The sequence below is a fragment of the Typopeltis vanoorti genome, chromosome 7 (genome assembly GCF_054136105.1).
Source record: "Typopeltis vanoorti isolate ZY-2024b chromosome 7, IOZ_Tvanoo_1.0, whole genome shotgun sequence".
NCBI lineage: Eukaryota > Metazoa > Arthropoda > Arachnida > Uropygi > Thelyphonidae > Typopeltis > Typopeltis vanoorti.
The window spans coordinates 27202428-27219467 of record NC_143555.1 but is presented as its reverse complement, the minus strand read 5'-3'; the positions used below and the strand labels follow the sequence as shown (position 1 = coordinate 27219467).

The following is a 17040-nucleotide window of genomic DNA, read 5'->3' as shown; positions in this document are numbered from 1 at the left end:
TTTAGTGTCAATAACTATATGGATGTCAAGTGTCCATTGAAGTTAATATAACGTTTGGATACAAAGTATATATTATTTTGATATTTTATCCATGTGGCTGTTTGAGTGGTTAAATTTCACACTGTTAACAATGGCTATTCATCTGATGAATTACATTACTCAATGTAATTCATCAGATGAATTACATTGAGATCTGTGGATGAGATCTCAACAGGCCTGGAATGCACCCTTGCACAAATCTCATGGAATGTTGGGTTCTTATTTGAACAATTAACCAAAGTGTAAGATGGCTTGCTAGTATAATTACTTGTAGAACATGTTAGACCTGTCCACAATAATAAATGAAAATGGATTATTCATTTGAAAAATTTCTCACCATAGTATGTGGGGGGGGGGGGATAGAGAATATCAGCTGGTACAGTTCAACATACCATTCATCCTTTGGATTTTTAATTTTAAGATAATTAATATTAAGAAACCAGAAGGATCAATGGTATACTGAACTGTACCAACTAGTATTCTCCTCCCATCTCCAAACTTAGGAAAGTGGTTCCCAAAATTCATGATTGTAGAGGTTCTCTTTTGGTCAATTGGATAATCCATTTTTATTTATTTATTTTTTATGTGAATTCCACCCACAAAAGAAAGTTAGCCTATAGTATATCAGTATTAAGTACCCTAAGAGCTAAGGGTTCTTATCTCCATGTCATTTTGCTGCATTAAACCAAAACCCCCCATTCATTTGCCCATCTGTCTAGCTTATTCAAATCCTCTTCAGGATTTGAATAAGCTAGTATAGTGCAGATGTGGCACCAGGGCTAGCACATCTGCACTATTACTAATAACCCTTCCAGGCTTCGCATCATCTGCAAACGACTGAATATTCCCCTGCAATCCACTGACAATGTCATTGATATAAAGGTTAAACAATATAGATCTACTGAGCCCTGTGGGACCCCACTTGTAACCCTCTGCCTTCTTGAAACTGCCCCACCACACACACAACTCTCTGATATCTATTGGACGGTCAATTCTGAATCCAGTTGACTAACCTGACATCCAGACCCATGTGCTGCAACTTAACCTCCCTACCAGTCAATGTGGATGAAATAGTGACACCAAATTGCACTTCTTATCCATGTTATTCAATGGGTTTTAGGGCTTTGCATCCAGATTTATCTCAACGTCTATAGACGCCGTGGTCGGCTGGGGGGTTAAATATTAGCTTATCATGTGGCACGCTGTCAATGCCTTTGCAAAGTCTAAGAAAATGGCAGTACATGCCTTTCCCTCATCTACTTCTCTTGTAACATTATTATAAAAGGCTAGCATACTACTAAAACAAGAGTGCCCCTTTCACAAATCCATGTTGACTCTCACAGATAACATTACCTTCATCTGCCCTGTATACGGTCCCTCACTAATTTCTCCAAGATCTTAACAACCATGATGATATACAAACTGACCTATAATTAGACACTTTCAGTCTGCTACCACCCTTATGCAATGACACTATTTTAATAAGCTTTACTGACATCCAGAGTACTCAGTATTTGGAACACACTCTCCTCCTGCACCTCTAAACCTCGAACCTGCCCTATCCCTCTAGTGTTCAAATTTACTCCTCCAGGGTGAAATACTCCAATAAAGTGTTCATTGAACAATTCCACTATGTCCTCTCATCAGTCACTCTATTCTCATTTTTATCCCACAATGTCATTCTTCCACATTCATTTCTCCTCCTACTGGCTACATAGCTAAAAAATTCCCTAGGATTTTCTTTGGATCTTAGGGCCAATCTCTTCTCATATTCCAGTTTCACCTTCATTACCATACTAGTCACTCTCCTGGCCTGTGTCTTATATTCTTCATGAATCTTCTCTTCACCTGTCTCCTTATATCTTTTCCATAGCCTCTTTTTCACATGCAGTTCTTGTTTAGTTGTTTGTCATCCACTTTACTCCAAATTGTGTCTTCTTCTTCATTCGTGGAATACAGCTTACTATTGCTGCTAACAAATATTCCATCACAATTTCCCAAGCACTAATGATATCCTGTCCTTCCAATTCCTCTCTCCATGAAACTTCCCCAAGTTGACATCTAAGACTATTATAATCACCTGCCTTATAATTCCACATATGTTTCCATCTCTTTGATACTCCTGCATATCTATTCATCTTCCATGTCAAAACCATATGGTCACTCTCTCGAACCGGTGGGAAAGATGTCATCTCAGTTATTATCAACTCTTATGATGCTATGACCAAATCCCAAACTCTTGAACCTCTTGTTCCCTCTATTACATGTAGCCTAAGACATTTGTCCCTCAAGAATTCTAGATATTCCATTCCCTTATTGCTACATGCATCTTCCTCTCCCCAATAAATACTGTTGTGAATAAAATCTCCCATAACAATCATTCTTCTTGTATTTGCCAAGCTCAACTGTCTAAACATCTCCTAGTCCCTACCCTCTGTGCTCCTTGGTCTGTAGCAACACCCCCACTAAATTACTTAAGAGCAAAAACAATAAAACTTGATGAAGAGCCAATAAAAATAGTCTCCTCTTATGTCTACTTGAGGTAACTTTTTGACACTGAAAATGGATTACAGAGCAAAATTAAAAGAACACAGTTAGCCTGGTATTCATTTGGGAAATTGAACTACATCTTCAAAAATAACTTACCCATCTGCCTGAAAAGTATTCAACTAATGCATATTACCAGTACTCACATATGACTCAGAAACCTGGGCACTAAATGAACAAATGGAAAACAATAATGGTGACAGAAAGAAGAATGGAAAGAATCATCCTAGAAATAACACTAATGGATAAAAAGAGGAAGGAAGGAATAAATCAGATCACATACAAAAGTCTTGGATGCAATAGAAATTGTAAAAATAACTAAATGGAGATGGGCAGGACATCTTCAGGAATGGACAATAAATGGACCAGAAAAGTAACAGAATGGATACCAACTGGAAAGAGAAGACAAGGACACACAAAGATAAGATGGGCAAATGAAACAGAAAAACTGGCTGGAAAGAGATGGATGGTGAAGGCAGAAGACCAGAAAAATTGGAAGATATGAGGGGATATGAGGAGGCTTTCATTCAGCAGTGGATCAAAAATAGCTGAGAAAGAAGATGGGCTAAGGGTAAGATAATCCTGAAATCTTACTCTAGAAACTCAATATGGAACATTTTAAGCTGCTTTAGGACTCTCAGTAAGCAGCATGGTGATTGTCTCATAATGGGTAATGAAATTCATCTTCCTGGCTGCGCACACCTAAGTCTAATAGACTTACTGGTCTGAATAGTCCTGGGTTCTAGCCTGGCAAATCCAGCAATTAATGTCTGAATGAAGAAGGCGAGGCAAAGAAGAATCTGAACAATTTCCAGATGTCCACAAGAAACTGGCAGGTTGCCCAAAGTTACACTACATGGCGGTAGGAAATGCAGAAGCTGCAGCAGTAGGGAGAATTCCAGAGATAATGATGACATACCAGATTTTAGGAAAGTAAAGAAGTAGAACAAAGAATATGAGATGAAAAGTATACAAATCACCATCAGGAAGATGCACCCTCTATCATGAATTACTGCCTCTATGGAGCCATGCTTTAGTGAGTACACCAGCCAAAACTTGGCAATGCTGAGACTTGGTTTACAAAAGAGGATATATTCATTTGCTTCTGACAGCCAAGTAAATAAAGTGCTATACCTCTTCTTGATTTGGAATGAGGCACTATATTGTCTTCTCAGGGAAAACAAGAATAAAAGAGGTGGATGAATGATGCACAGGCATTGAATCTGCAATATCAGTAACAGAAATAACTTTACAGATAGGAGATCTGAGGCAGTTGGATATAAAGTAGAGACTAAGAGGATTAAATATATTGTTGAATGGTTACTATAGACAGATTAGTTGGTTGGTTTGGATTTATTGATGCAAAGACAATAAAGTTCATACAATGTCATTACCAAAGTAACAGCAGTACAGAAGGTAATCAAAAATAAAAAACTAAATAAGTAAATAACTTACGTATAAAAAAAATTTAAAAAGTCGAACAATGTCACACAAACACACACAATGGACAAAACATTAGAGATACCTACCTAATAGCATGTCAGTCCTCCTCTAGTGCGAATAACAACCTGTACTCTCCGAGGCATTCACTCCACCAGAGGTTGGAGGATTGTCCAGGTGCAGTTGTGGACAATGAGGTAACAGGAATGTTGCCTCATTGTCCACAACTGCACCTTAGACATTGGTCCCTGATACATGAATCTGTCTAGCTCTATGGAATCCCAGAGAGATTTAAATGGATTCAAATCTGGGGGACATTGAATAGTACCAAACTCAGATGAGTGTTCCTCGAGTGATGGCTAGGTGGTTGTGCCTGGGGGGGGGGGCACAACCACCCAGACACCCTCCCATCAGTTCGGTACAACTAATAACGAGATTCTTCAGACCACATGATTCTGGTCCACTCTGCAGAGGTCCAGTTTTGATGGCACCAAGCAAGGTGCAATGCCTGATGATAAGCTGTCAACAGTAGTACACGATTGGGGTGTCAGTTGTTGTATTCCATGGTATGCAGGGTACGCTGTACCATTCGCTTGCTGATGCTGCTTGGTAAGAGAGAATGATCTATCTATCTTGTGCCAATAATACATCCATGATCAAAATCTTCAAGATACCACATTTACCCATGTTTGTTGATTGTGATACACTGTTGGGAAGCCTTGATGACTGCCTATTTAATATCTGCATTCAGTTTGGGTACATTTCACTCTGTGCTGGGGATGCCAGTGTCAACTTTCCATCACCCCTGTCTCAAATGTTTTGTTCGATGATTGCACGCACGTGCACAGACACACATTTAAAATACATTTATGACAAGATGTGTCTGTAAAAAGACAACAAGGCTGGCAAATGATCTTTTCATATGATTTCAATTATTCATGCAATTTGACTCAGTCTGACGACATTTACCCGATTGTAAATTACTCAGTCAAGTTAGTACGTTGCACTTTAGTAGCTATGTTTGCAGCCTCATTTCTGTTGATTCCAACAGCTGGAAATTTGCCATAACTGAACATCAAATTAAAGATCTTCATTAGAAACAACAGAACTAAGACAAAATGATCTGGAAAAACACCAGCACATCCAATAAGAACTTAGGTAAGAAATTAGAATGTGCTGCTCTGTGTGCATTATACAACTGCTGAGACTTGGTTTTCAAAAGATCAAAACTGACACAGTCAAATGTTGCATGATGGAGTGCAAAGGCATCCACTGGGAAAGACTGCCACATTTACCCACGTAAAAAAGTGCAGGGTCTAAATTCGTGGCAACGTAGTATGATCTTTCACACATATCAAACAAGTGAATGAGAGTTCTGACTTGTATAATCCTGATGTGTGAAATGCAAGAGTAGCTATTTGTATATCATGATAATGGATAGGATATCTAACCATCACATGATACTCTCTCTCTCTCAAAGAAACATATACTTGTGACCCAAAATCAAGTCTGTGAGCAAATGAGTAATACAGGTGAAGCCAGGCATGCATCAATGTAGACTGGAAAATATAGACTGGAATGAAGAAATAGCATTTGGGAATAAGGGAATGAATTTCTCAAGTTCTTGAGAGATGACTATCCAGGCAGCACGTAAAGAAGTGCACAAGAGGATCATGATTCTAGATCTCATAATTTCATCAGAGGATGTAATTGTTAGAGGGGTTTCACATTCTCCTCCAGTTGGTGAAAGTGATCATGAAGTAATCACCTCATGATCACTAGTCTATTCACATATATCCATAGCCACATGTGTTGTGGCTATGGATATATGTGCAAGTATAAGGCTGGTGATTATGTGGTGATTATGGGTACATCTGTCATCATAAGCATCCATCTGAAATTGCAAGTCATTCTATCAAGCAGTTTGTTGTATATAGCTGTCTGAAGCAAAAGTTTTGTCTGTCCCTTGAAATGGATAAAATTGAGTATCGTGACGGTTATAAAATAATTTGTAAAAGAAGGTTTAATGCCAAAAGAAATTCATAAAAGTTTATGGGCAGTCTTCTCCTTAGTTTAAGACAATTAAGAAATGGGCTGCCGAGTTTAAACATGGCCGTACCAGCCTTGAAGATGATCGACCCAAAGGATGTCCAAATATTGTAACAACACCAGAAATCATTGATTAAGTGCACAATATGGTATTAGATGACTGGTGAATCAAAGTGCATGAAATTGTTGAGACTCTAGGCATTTCAAAAAAAACATGTCGGATATATTTTGCATGAAGAATTACAAATGAAAAAGCTTTGCGCAAGATAGGTGCAATGCTTGCTCATAGCAGATCAAAAACACACTTGCATGAAAAATTTGTGAACAGTGCTTGGAGCGTTTTAACAAGAATAAAACTGATTTTGTGCATCGATTTATTACTACGGATGAGACTTAGATTCACCATTACATACCAGAATCTAACAGCAGTCAAAACAGTGGACAGAAGCTGGTTGTTCAGTACCAAAGAAGACAAAGTTGGTTTCATCAGCAGAAAAAGTCATGGCATCGGTGTTTTGGGATGCTGAAGGCATTTTGTTTATTAATTATGTTGAACAGGGTAAAACAATAACCAGGGAATATTCTGAATTATTCTGATCTTTTAACCAGACTAGACAAAAAAATTCGTGAGAAAAGACCCGGTCTGCAGAAGAAAAAAAATCACCTTTCATCAGGACAATGCACCTGTCCACAAAGGTGTTTTGGCAATAGGAAAATTAAGGGATCTGCACTATGAATTGTTGGAACATCCACCTTTTCCCCCAGATTTGGGTCCCTCTGACTTCTATCTCTTCCCAAAACTAAAACACTTTCTCACTTGTCAGCATTTTTCTTCAAATAAAGAGGTGATTGCAGCTGTAGAGAGGTATTTTGCAGATCTTACTGAGAACCACTACAGAGACGGAATAATGGTGCTGGAGCATCGCTGGAATAAACGTATTAGTCTTAAGGGAGATTATGATGAAAAATAAAAATAATTTTGGAATTATAAATTCGTTTTTTTTTCATTGTTAGGATGAGAACTTTTCAGACCACCCTTGTAAACATAAAATCTGGAAAAAGAAAGTACTTTGGAGGAAGTTCAAGATGAATCAGTAGCGTTAAGAGTATAAAGAACAAGACCGGAGAGCGAAAGGAAAACAAAAGTAGAATATGAGCAGAAATTGGTAAATCAGGCAAAGAAAAATCCTAGAGAGGTTTATCAGATATGTGGCAAGTAGAAGGAAGAATGATCATGGTAAGATGAAGTTAATGGATGAAAGTGGTAGAATAGTAACTGCTGCAGAAGATATTGATGAGGTATTCAGTTATCAATTTATAAGGGTGTTTCATCCTGATCAGGTAGAATCATAGGGAACTTAAGTGTAGATGACATAGGAGGAGGAGTAGCTTAATTCTGAGTGAGCAGGAGGTATTTGAGGAAATAAATAAGATTGATGTCAATAAGGCGAGAGGATTTGATGACATATCACCATGCCTCTTAAGGGAATCTTCCTGAGAATTGGCAGTAGTACTGGCATGCCTGTTTAATAAGTATTACAAAAAAAGCACAGGTTCCAAGGAGGTGGAAGGAGGGTAAAATTATTCCACTGCATAAAGGCGTAGCTTCAAATTATAGGCCAGTCTGTATATCTGGAGTTGTGGTGAGAGTACTGGAGATATTGGTGAGAAGTAGGATACAGAAATGGGTTGATAACAGCAGTATTCTCTGTTGTTATCAGCATGAGTTTCTTAATGGGAGATCATGTTTCACTAACTTACTTATGTACTATAACAAGGTGACAAATACCTCGGACAGGGGGAGATGCACATACAGTGGTGTACTTGGATTTTGCAAAGGCTTTTGATAGACAGACACATAACAAGCTATTAAATAAATTGAAACAGATAGGATTGGATAAAGACTTCTGTGTTGGATCGGCAACTGGCTATCAGATAAGTATCACAGAGTTGTATATGGGGGTGCAGTATCCCGAAAGGGAAAGGTTAGCAGCAGTGTGCTGCAGGGGTCAGTTTTGGGGCCAATGTTGTTCAATTATTCAATTTGTAAGTTAATAATATTGGGATGGGTTTACCTAATGATATATAGATGATGCAAAATTGGAGAGTCAAGCAGATTTTATGGCTTTACAAGAGGACTTGAATAGATTGCATGAATGGGCAGGTACCTTGAGCTATCAGTTCAATGTTGCAAAGTGTGAGGTTTATGAGATTTGGTATGCAACAGTTGGATGCGAAGTATATGCCTTGGTGGGGAAATTTTAACAGAAGTAGAGGAGATGAGAGATCTAGCAGTGATGGTGGACCTGAAATTCAGGGGCCGCATTGCACAAGTTGTGAAGACATCACATCGGATAGTGCAATGATGAGGAAGACCCGACATGCAGAAATAGCGAGGTTATGATGCCATCGTATAAGGCCTTGATCAGGCCTCATATCGATTATTTTGCACAGATATGGTCGCCAGGTTTTCATGGTGACCAGGGTATCCAACATATCCTGGTCCACCATGTTGGATAAAATCCAGTGAAGATTCACGAAGCTGGTCGGTGTGTTTGGAATGTGGAATATGAGGACAGATTGAGAGAATGCAAGTTGTAGAGCCTCATGAATAGGAGGAAGGGGGGGGGTGATACGACTGAGACACATAAGCTAGTAAGGGGTTGTTATCGTGTCAACATGGAGATTTTTCATAGAACAGGAGGGGGTTGGTAGAAGAACAAGAGGCTATTGCTGGAAACTGTATAAGGAGGGTGTGAGTAGAGGAGTTAGGAATAGGTTCTTTGCATGGAGAGTAGTTGATGAATGGAATGCAATGCCTGAGTGTGTTGTGGGTGTAGATACATTGAATCAGTTTAAAGCACAGTCGGATGAGCATTGTGTGAAATAGTGTGTACCTACCTCGATGAGTCTCTGTCTCCATGTTAATAATAATAGTAACACATACATAGATGGTCTACAGTTTCTTTGCAGAAGTGTACCAAACCATTTTTTAATGAGGTATCCAATTGGGTTTGGTATATATGATGGTGGTCTGAAAAGTTCTCGGCCTAACAATGAAAAAACGAATTTATAATTCCAAAATTATTTTTATTTTTCAACATAATCTCCCTTAAGACTAATACATTTATTTCAGTGATGCTCCAGTACCTTTATCCTGTCCCTGTAGTGATTTTCAGTAAGATCTGCAAAATACCCCTCTACAGCTGCAATCACCACTTGATTTGAAGAAAAACGTTGATCAGCGAGGAAGAATTTTAATTTTGGCAAGAGGCAGAAGTCAGAGGGAGCCAAATCTGGGGAATTGGGTGGATGTTCTAACATTGCAGGTCCCTTAATTTTTCCATTGCCAAAACACCTTGTGAGCAGGTCCATTGTCCTGATGAAAGATGATTTTTTTATTTCTGTAAAGCAGATCTTTTCTGACGAATTTTTTCGTCTAGTCAGGGTAAAGGATCGGAATAATATTCCCCAGTTATTGTTTTACCCTTTTCAAGATAATTAATAAACAAAATGCATTTAGCATCCCAAAACACTGATGCCATGACCTTTCCTGCTGATGGAACCGACTTTGTCTTCTTTGGTACTGAACAGCCGGCTTCTGTCCACTGTTTTGACTGCTGTTTGAATTCTGGTGTGTAATGTTGAATCCAAGTCTCATTCACAGTAATAAATAGATGCACAGTTTTATTCTTGTTAAAATACTCCAAGCACTGTTCAGAGATTTTAACGCGAGTGCCTTTTTGATTTGCTGTGAGCAAGCGTGGCACCCATCTTGCGCAAAGTTTTTTTCATTTGCAATTCTTCATGCAAAATATATCCTACACATTCTTTCGTAATGCCTATAGTCTCAGCAATTCCACGCACTATGACTCGCTGGTCACCCAATACCATATCGTGCACTTGATCAATGATTTCTGGTGTTGTTACACTTTTTGGACGTCCTTCACGTGGATCATCTTCAAGGCTAGTATGGCCAAGTTTAAACTCGGCAGCCCATTTCTTAATTGTCAAAAATGAAGAAGAAGAGTGCCCATAAAACAGTCGAGGCATGAAACAAAAATCATTAGAAGCAATTGAAATTGTAACTTACTAATATCCTAACAAAGCATCTTCTATGGACCAGATAACCATGAGGTTATAATTTTGTGAAGTTGGGCTATTTAGTCTCAGAATGTCTCCCAAATCTTTTGGGAAATGAATGAAACACATTTGTCATGGTTGGGGAAGTTTTCATAGCAGATGTTGATTCTAAAAATAGTCCCTCAGACCTGTAGCGACATCTGTGTAATACTGATGTCTTCCTCCATTTAATTCTATGTGAAGGACAATCCAGAGAATGGTCTGCTAGTCTTGACTTTCAATACAGATGATCATGGTTGTAATTTTTGTAATTAAATGGATGACTAGCAGATTATGGTCTGTAGTGATATGTACTACCGAGGGGGTATATATGGTTGGGGAAGTTTTCATAGCAGATGTTGATTCTAAAAATAGTCCCTCAGACCTGTAGTGACATCTGTGTAATACTGATGTATATATATATATATATAAGGAATCTGATGATGATGATGAAAAGGACAGCACAATCACAAAGACCTTCAACCCACTACAAAAAGGTGACCAACATAGACAGAATGACTATGCACAGCAATTTCTTTTGGACCAGCAGTGCAGGAATTAAAGGAAAGAAAACAAGTGATATTTTTTCAGGATAGCAGGAAAAAAAATTAAAAAAAAAGATCCAGAGGGAGAGCACAGTGCCTTAAAAGATTGAGATTTAAAATCTCACAATATCTTTTATCTATCAGAACTCGTGTTCTGATGGATAAAAGATTAATTTGGAAGAAAACTATTGATAGGAACTTAGTACTACATACAGAATTCTGCATTATTATCTGGTTCTTACTAAATAGCTTAAGGAAATTACAACGTACAATAGAATATACATTAAAATAAATTTTAATACACTTGCAATATTTTGGCAACTTCACGTTGCCATTATCACAGGAACTTAAATACAAGACACGTGCATGCGGGCACAACAAACAGTAAATGAGGAACGAATTAGGAAGCTATTTTTTCTCCTAAAGGTCCTGATGGTGCCCCCTAACGGGCAATGTTGGTATTCTTGGCCGATTAGGCTGAAGGTCTTCTGATGTAGGTTTCCCAAATTTGGATTGTTCCTTAGGGCTGAGGCCGATTCCATGAATAGCCTTTCGTATTTGAATTTACTATGGTGTATTATCATCATGGCTTTCTTACACCGTATTCTATGGCGGGTATCCAGCGCATGGTCTGTAAGACCAGAGTGTGGCTGTATTGGTGAAAACGGATGTAGTCCTTGTGTTCTGAAATTCTGATATTAGCTGTCCTGCCTATTTGGCCAAAGTAGGACAGTTTACAACTGCAAGGGACTTGGTATACACCAGGTAGGTCTGGGGGGGGGAGGTTGGTCTTTAGTGGAGCAGATAAAGGATGCCATGTTTTTTTAGGATTTTTGTAATTTTTTCTGAGGTGCCTTGGATATATATGGAATGGTGATGGATTTAGAGTAATCCTTGTTGTGAAGGGTTGTGGTTTATTGGTTTCAATATTTTTTGGATTTTTTTTTTTTTTTTTTCGGGGGGTGGGGGTGGTAGCCATTGGCTAAGGAAGTGTTGAGAATGTGGTTTAGTTCTGTGGTTAGGGCATTGTCATTGGAACAGATAAGTTTAGCCTTGTTGTGTAGTGTCTTAATACAGTGCCATTCCCTTTATCCGCTTTGGTGATTATTATTTCCTTGTTTTTCTTTAATTCTTGCAGAGATTTAATTTTCTTATTGGGCATGTTGATTTTTGGTGTTTTGCTTTGGTCAGAACACAAGCCACATCCAGTCTAATACCATTGGTGATGTGGTTTAGAAGGTGGCTTGTGTTCTGACCAAAGCAAAACCACCAAACACCAACATTCCCAATAAGAAAATTAAATCTCTGCAAGAATTAAAGAAAAACAAGGAAATAATATCACCAAAATGGATAAAGGGAACATCACTGTATTACTTAACCAAAAGGATTACACAGGTAAGCTGAATGCTCTATTGTTAGATCGGGCTACTTACCTCCCTATCAAGTACAATCCCACCAACTCACAAATTAGAAAACTCCACAGGCTCCTTAAGAAGGTCACTTCTTGGCCTGTAAAGTCATTAACAAATTAAAACTGTTTAACTCCATACTCCCCCCCCCCATATATATATGGACTCCCAAAAATACATAAAGAAAATGTGTCATTACGTCCCATAGTGGATGGCATTGATTCCCCCACATACAAACTAGCTAAACATTTGGCCAAAGCCCTCACACATTATACTGGCAACACACCTTCACACATAAAAAACACAGCCCACTTCAAAGCCAGCATAGAAAACCTTACACTCAAACACACACGTAATGGCCAGTTTTGATGTCTCCTCCCTATTCACAAATGTCTCACTCAAAGAATCCTTAGAGCTAATCCATGCTAAATTTCCTCCCGATATCACAGCCCTATTTCAGTTCACAATGAACTCAGGCTATTTTGTTTGGCAAGGAAAATTCTACAAACAAATAGAGGGGACAGCCACGGGTTATCCACTCTCCCCCCACCCTTGGCTGACTTTTGAAGAGAAAGCCTTAAACTCTGCCCCACAAAAACCAACCATATGGCTTTGCAATTTTGATGATGTGTTCGCTATTTGGCCACATGGCTCTGATGCAGTCCTCTTCTTCCTAACACACTTAAACAACCAACACCCCAGAATCAAGTTCAGCCTGGAAGAAGAAAAAAACAACTGCCTTCCTTTCTTAGACACACTAGTCACCTACCAGTCTGATGGAACCTTGGTTTTCTCAGTTTATAGAAAATCCAACCATACAGGCAGATACATTCACCAACAATCCCATCCACTGCTCACAACAATATGGAGTCATTAAGACACTATACAACAGGGCTAAACTTATCTGTTCCAATGACAATGCCCTAACCGCAGAACTAAAACACATTCTCAACAATTTCTTAGCCAATGCCCCCCCCCCCTCCCCCACAACAACAAGGATTACTCTAAATCCAAATATCCGAGGCATCTTGGAAAAAATTACAAAAATCCTAAAAAAACATGGTTGCATGAGACTGCCCCAAATTTGGGAAACTTACATCAGAATACCTTCAGCCCATTCGGTCAAGAATACCAACATTGTCTGCTAGGGGGCACCATCAGGACTTTTAGGAGAAAAAATAGCTTCCTGCTTCATTCCTCATTTATTGTGTGCTGTGCAGGCATGCATGTGTCTTGTATTTAAGTTCCTGTGATAATGACAACGTGACGTTGCCGAAATATTGGAAGTATATTAAAATTTATTTTAATGTATATTCTATTGTACATTGTAATTTCCTTAAGCTATTTAATAAGAATGTATAACCAACGTGTAAGCATTTCCACGAGAATTATATCTGGTATCATAATATCTGGTAATATATATCCTCTGGATTTCAAATCGCTATCCACTATCATTCCCAGATCACTAATTTCATCAATTTCCTGTAAACTAGTAATATCAATATGACATGAAATGGGTAATCTTTTCATCCTGAAGTGCATTGCTTTACAATTTACAACAATGAATTAATAACCACTGTCCTTTTTCCTGAATTATTGTCTTCCATAGTTTTTTGCATCAGTGGCAAATAACTGAATATCTCCCTTTAAATCTTCTGCTATACCATTAATGTACAAATAAAACTATAATTGGTCCTTTCTGTAATTTGCCTGCATCTCTGATTGTATATACTTGACTAATAAATAGCAGAATAGTCAAGTATATACAATCAGAGATGCATATACTTGACTATTCAAGTAAAGTATATGCATCTCTGATTGTATATACTTGACTATACTTTACTTTACTTTACTTGAATAGTCAAGTATATACAATCAGAGATGCATATACTTTACTTGAATAGTCAAGTATATGCATCTCTGATTGTATATACTTGACTATTCTGCTATTTATTACATCTGTAAATGTTTTGCATTGCTGGTAATAAACTAATGAAAAAAAAAAAAAATTAAATACACATACATATATATACAAACTTTCAAATGCTTATATCTTACTTTAAGATCCTTCAAAATATGAGAGAGTTCAATACTGAGTTCTAATATTTTATCCCAAAGCAGCAATACTCTAGGTTCTGAGTGTTCACTGAAAATAAAACTATAATTAAACAGATTTATATAAAATTCAGATATAGTGGATTTGAATAAAATTACATTATATATAACAGTAAAAATATATTATTTACATACATAACTAGTAAGTGTATGATACAATAGTAACATGCAAAGCTATGCACAATGCATGGAAGAATGCCAGAAATATTCATAACAGTCTTGATGCCACAGTTATTTCAACACAAGTGCAATCTATAGCTGCAAATAATACAGTCCTAAACATAAATCCAAGTATTTTGAAAGGAAGAATGAACCCATGCACAGAAGTTTTAAATGAACAGAATTCCCTCTCTAATGCTGATTTATGTTATTATTAACACCAGACCTCCATAGAGTCAGACATTCATAAGCAAAACAAGGTAATAAGAAAATTTTGTATGAAGATTCTATGATCAGAGGAGTACTTAATGAAAGTGTAAGAAAATCGTGCTTTTCTGGTACAAAAGTTGATAACATTAGAGATGTTATCCAGATGCAGAAAGAAATAACTGTCTTGGTTGGCACTAATGATCTGAGAAGAGAGAAGTATTCTATGAGGGAAGATGTGAAGGAGTTGTTGGATGGATGAGGGCAAAAAGAAGAGTGAGAAGATGAAGAGTGTAAGTGTCCTGCCAAATCACGATACAGGCAAACTGAAGAGGACACGCATATCAAATGAACCAATAGGCATGTGCAGAAATAACAATATAGAGTTTGCAGATCTATGGTCTGGGTTTGATAGAAAGGATTTGTATAATACTGATGGTCTGCACTTAAACGGTTTTGGTGTCAGGTGTCTAAAGAAAGCTTTGTTCACGAAGAGAGAAAAAACACAAAGTTAGGAAAACTTAAGAAATTATGGTCAATGCAGTGAGTGAGTGTGAAAATGACCAAAAAATTCAGGAAGTAAAGTTTGATGGGACTTAAAGTAATGCTACAGTTTCTATAAACTAATGCAAGAAATATCAGGAACAAGAGGGAGGGGTTTTTGGCATTGGTTAGTGCAACCTCGCCTAAAGTGATATGTATTAGTGAGACTTGCCTAACAGCAGATAATGCAGTTATTACAGAGCTAGAATGTTATGGATTTTAGTATTTTCAAGAAGAATAGAGAAGATAAGATGGGTTGAAGGGATACTGCTGATGATAGCAGATATATTGGAGCCAAACAGAACAGGAGACAACAAGAGGGGTGGCTGTTCTTTTCAGGCATTCTGGTGTAATATTGAAGCCAATAAGACAAAATATATGGTTGGTTGCTGCTATAGGACAGTAGCTTCCAAGGATAATAAAGAAGAGAAGTATCAAGAAGAGATGTCTTCCTGACAAGTATTTCTGATACTTGTCAGGTTAAGTAATTATTATGGGGACTTCAGTTATGGAGATATAGATTGGAAGGAAGGAAGATCACATGGCAGGAAGGAAATGGAATTTATATACCTTCTGAGAGATAATTACTTTGGACAGCATTTGATGGAGGGGACTCAGGGTATGAGAGTCTTGGATCTGGTTCTAGGATCAAAAGCACTATTCATAATCAAGGAGATCACATTGCCTCTGACTGGGGAGAGTGGCAGTGCAGTCTTAACTTGGGTTGTCATCAAGTATGAGGAATATTGTGTCAAGAAGGGTAATATGTGGAACTACAAGGCAGGTGATTAAGAGAAGCTTGAAGCTATGCCATGGCATAAAAACCTAAAGGGAAGGATGTTAGTAGAGCATGGAAAAATAGTTAAGGCATCTGGAAGAAGCAATATCAGATTGTATACTCAAGATCAGGAGGTTGAATCAGGTAGAAGTTAATTGGATGATAAAAAAGAAATTCTTGTGGAGGGTATATAAGGAGAAAGGTGACAAGAAAGCTCATAAACAGTACATGGGTCATGCAAGAAAGGTAACCAGCATGGCAATGAAGGAAAAATCAGATTATGAGAAGAAACTAACTAAGCAGGCAAAAGGAAATCCCAGAAAGTTCTTTCTGCTAAGAGGAAGAATGACCATGGAAGAATAAATGGAAGGTGTGAGGTGTCAGAAGCAGACCAAATATTTGAGCAACTAAGTGACCACTTTGCAAGGGCATACATCCAAGTGAGATTATAGCTGTCATATATGTGACAAGTACTGCTGTGGGAAAAGAGATGGATAAATTGGAGGTTCTTAGGATATTGCAGAATCTCGGTGTAAATACAGCCATGGAATTATATGAGATATCAGCTTGCATTTTATGAGAAGGTGCAAGTGAAGGGAACTAGTCTGTTTGAATTATGTACAGATGGCTAGTCTCGGCTCTGGCACAGCTCAAAAGGAGTGGAAAAGAAGGCAAAATAATTCCTTTGTATAAGTGAGGCAAATGTATCACAGCAGCAAATTAATCAGTATCCCAGGAGTGGTGGAGGTAAAAGTACTAGAAAAAAGCTAGTCAAAAAGAGAATTAAGGTGGATAAGAATAATACTTTATGAGTGGGCAACATGGCTTTGTACATTTATTTACATGCTAAGGAAGTAATCTGAAGGGAAATATTCAGCTTTTTGCTGATAATACAAAATTGGGTAGAGTAATTGTTAATAGGCGATATGGAGAGCTTGCAGGATGATTTAAATAGGCTGGCAGTATGGGTAAAAGATAATCAGTATTAGTTTAATGAAGAGAAATGTAAAGTTATGCATTTTAGGGTAAAAAGATTAAACTAGGTATTTGGGAATGGAAGTAGATAGGAAGTTGAAGTTTAGAGGGC

The 17040-nt window shown here is 37.8% G+C and overlaps 1 protein-coding gene across 3 annotated transcripts in view; it reads right to left on the bottom strand.

Moving 5' to 3' along the window:
- Positions 1 to 17040, bottom strand: part of Epg5 (ectopic P-granules autophagy protein 5) — a 923436-nt gene that overhangs the window by 56767 nt on the left and 849629 nt on the right. For all 3 annotated transcript variants that reach the window (XM_090395201.1, XM_090395199.1, XM_090395200.1), the window contains one exon: positions 14210 to 14297. In XM_090395201.1, the coding sequence (XP_090251327.1) occupies positions 14251 to 14297 (47 nt within the window). In that variant the 3' untranslated portion in view covers positions 14210 to 14250. The remainder of the gene's footprint in view (positions 1 to 14209; positions 14298 to 17040) is intronic.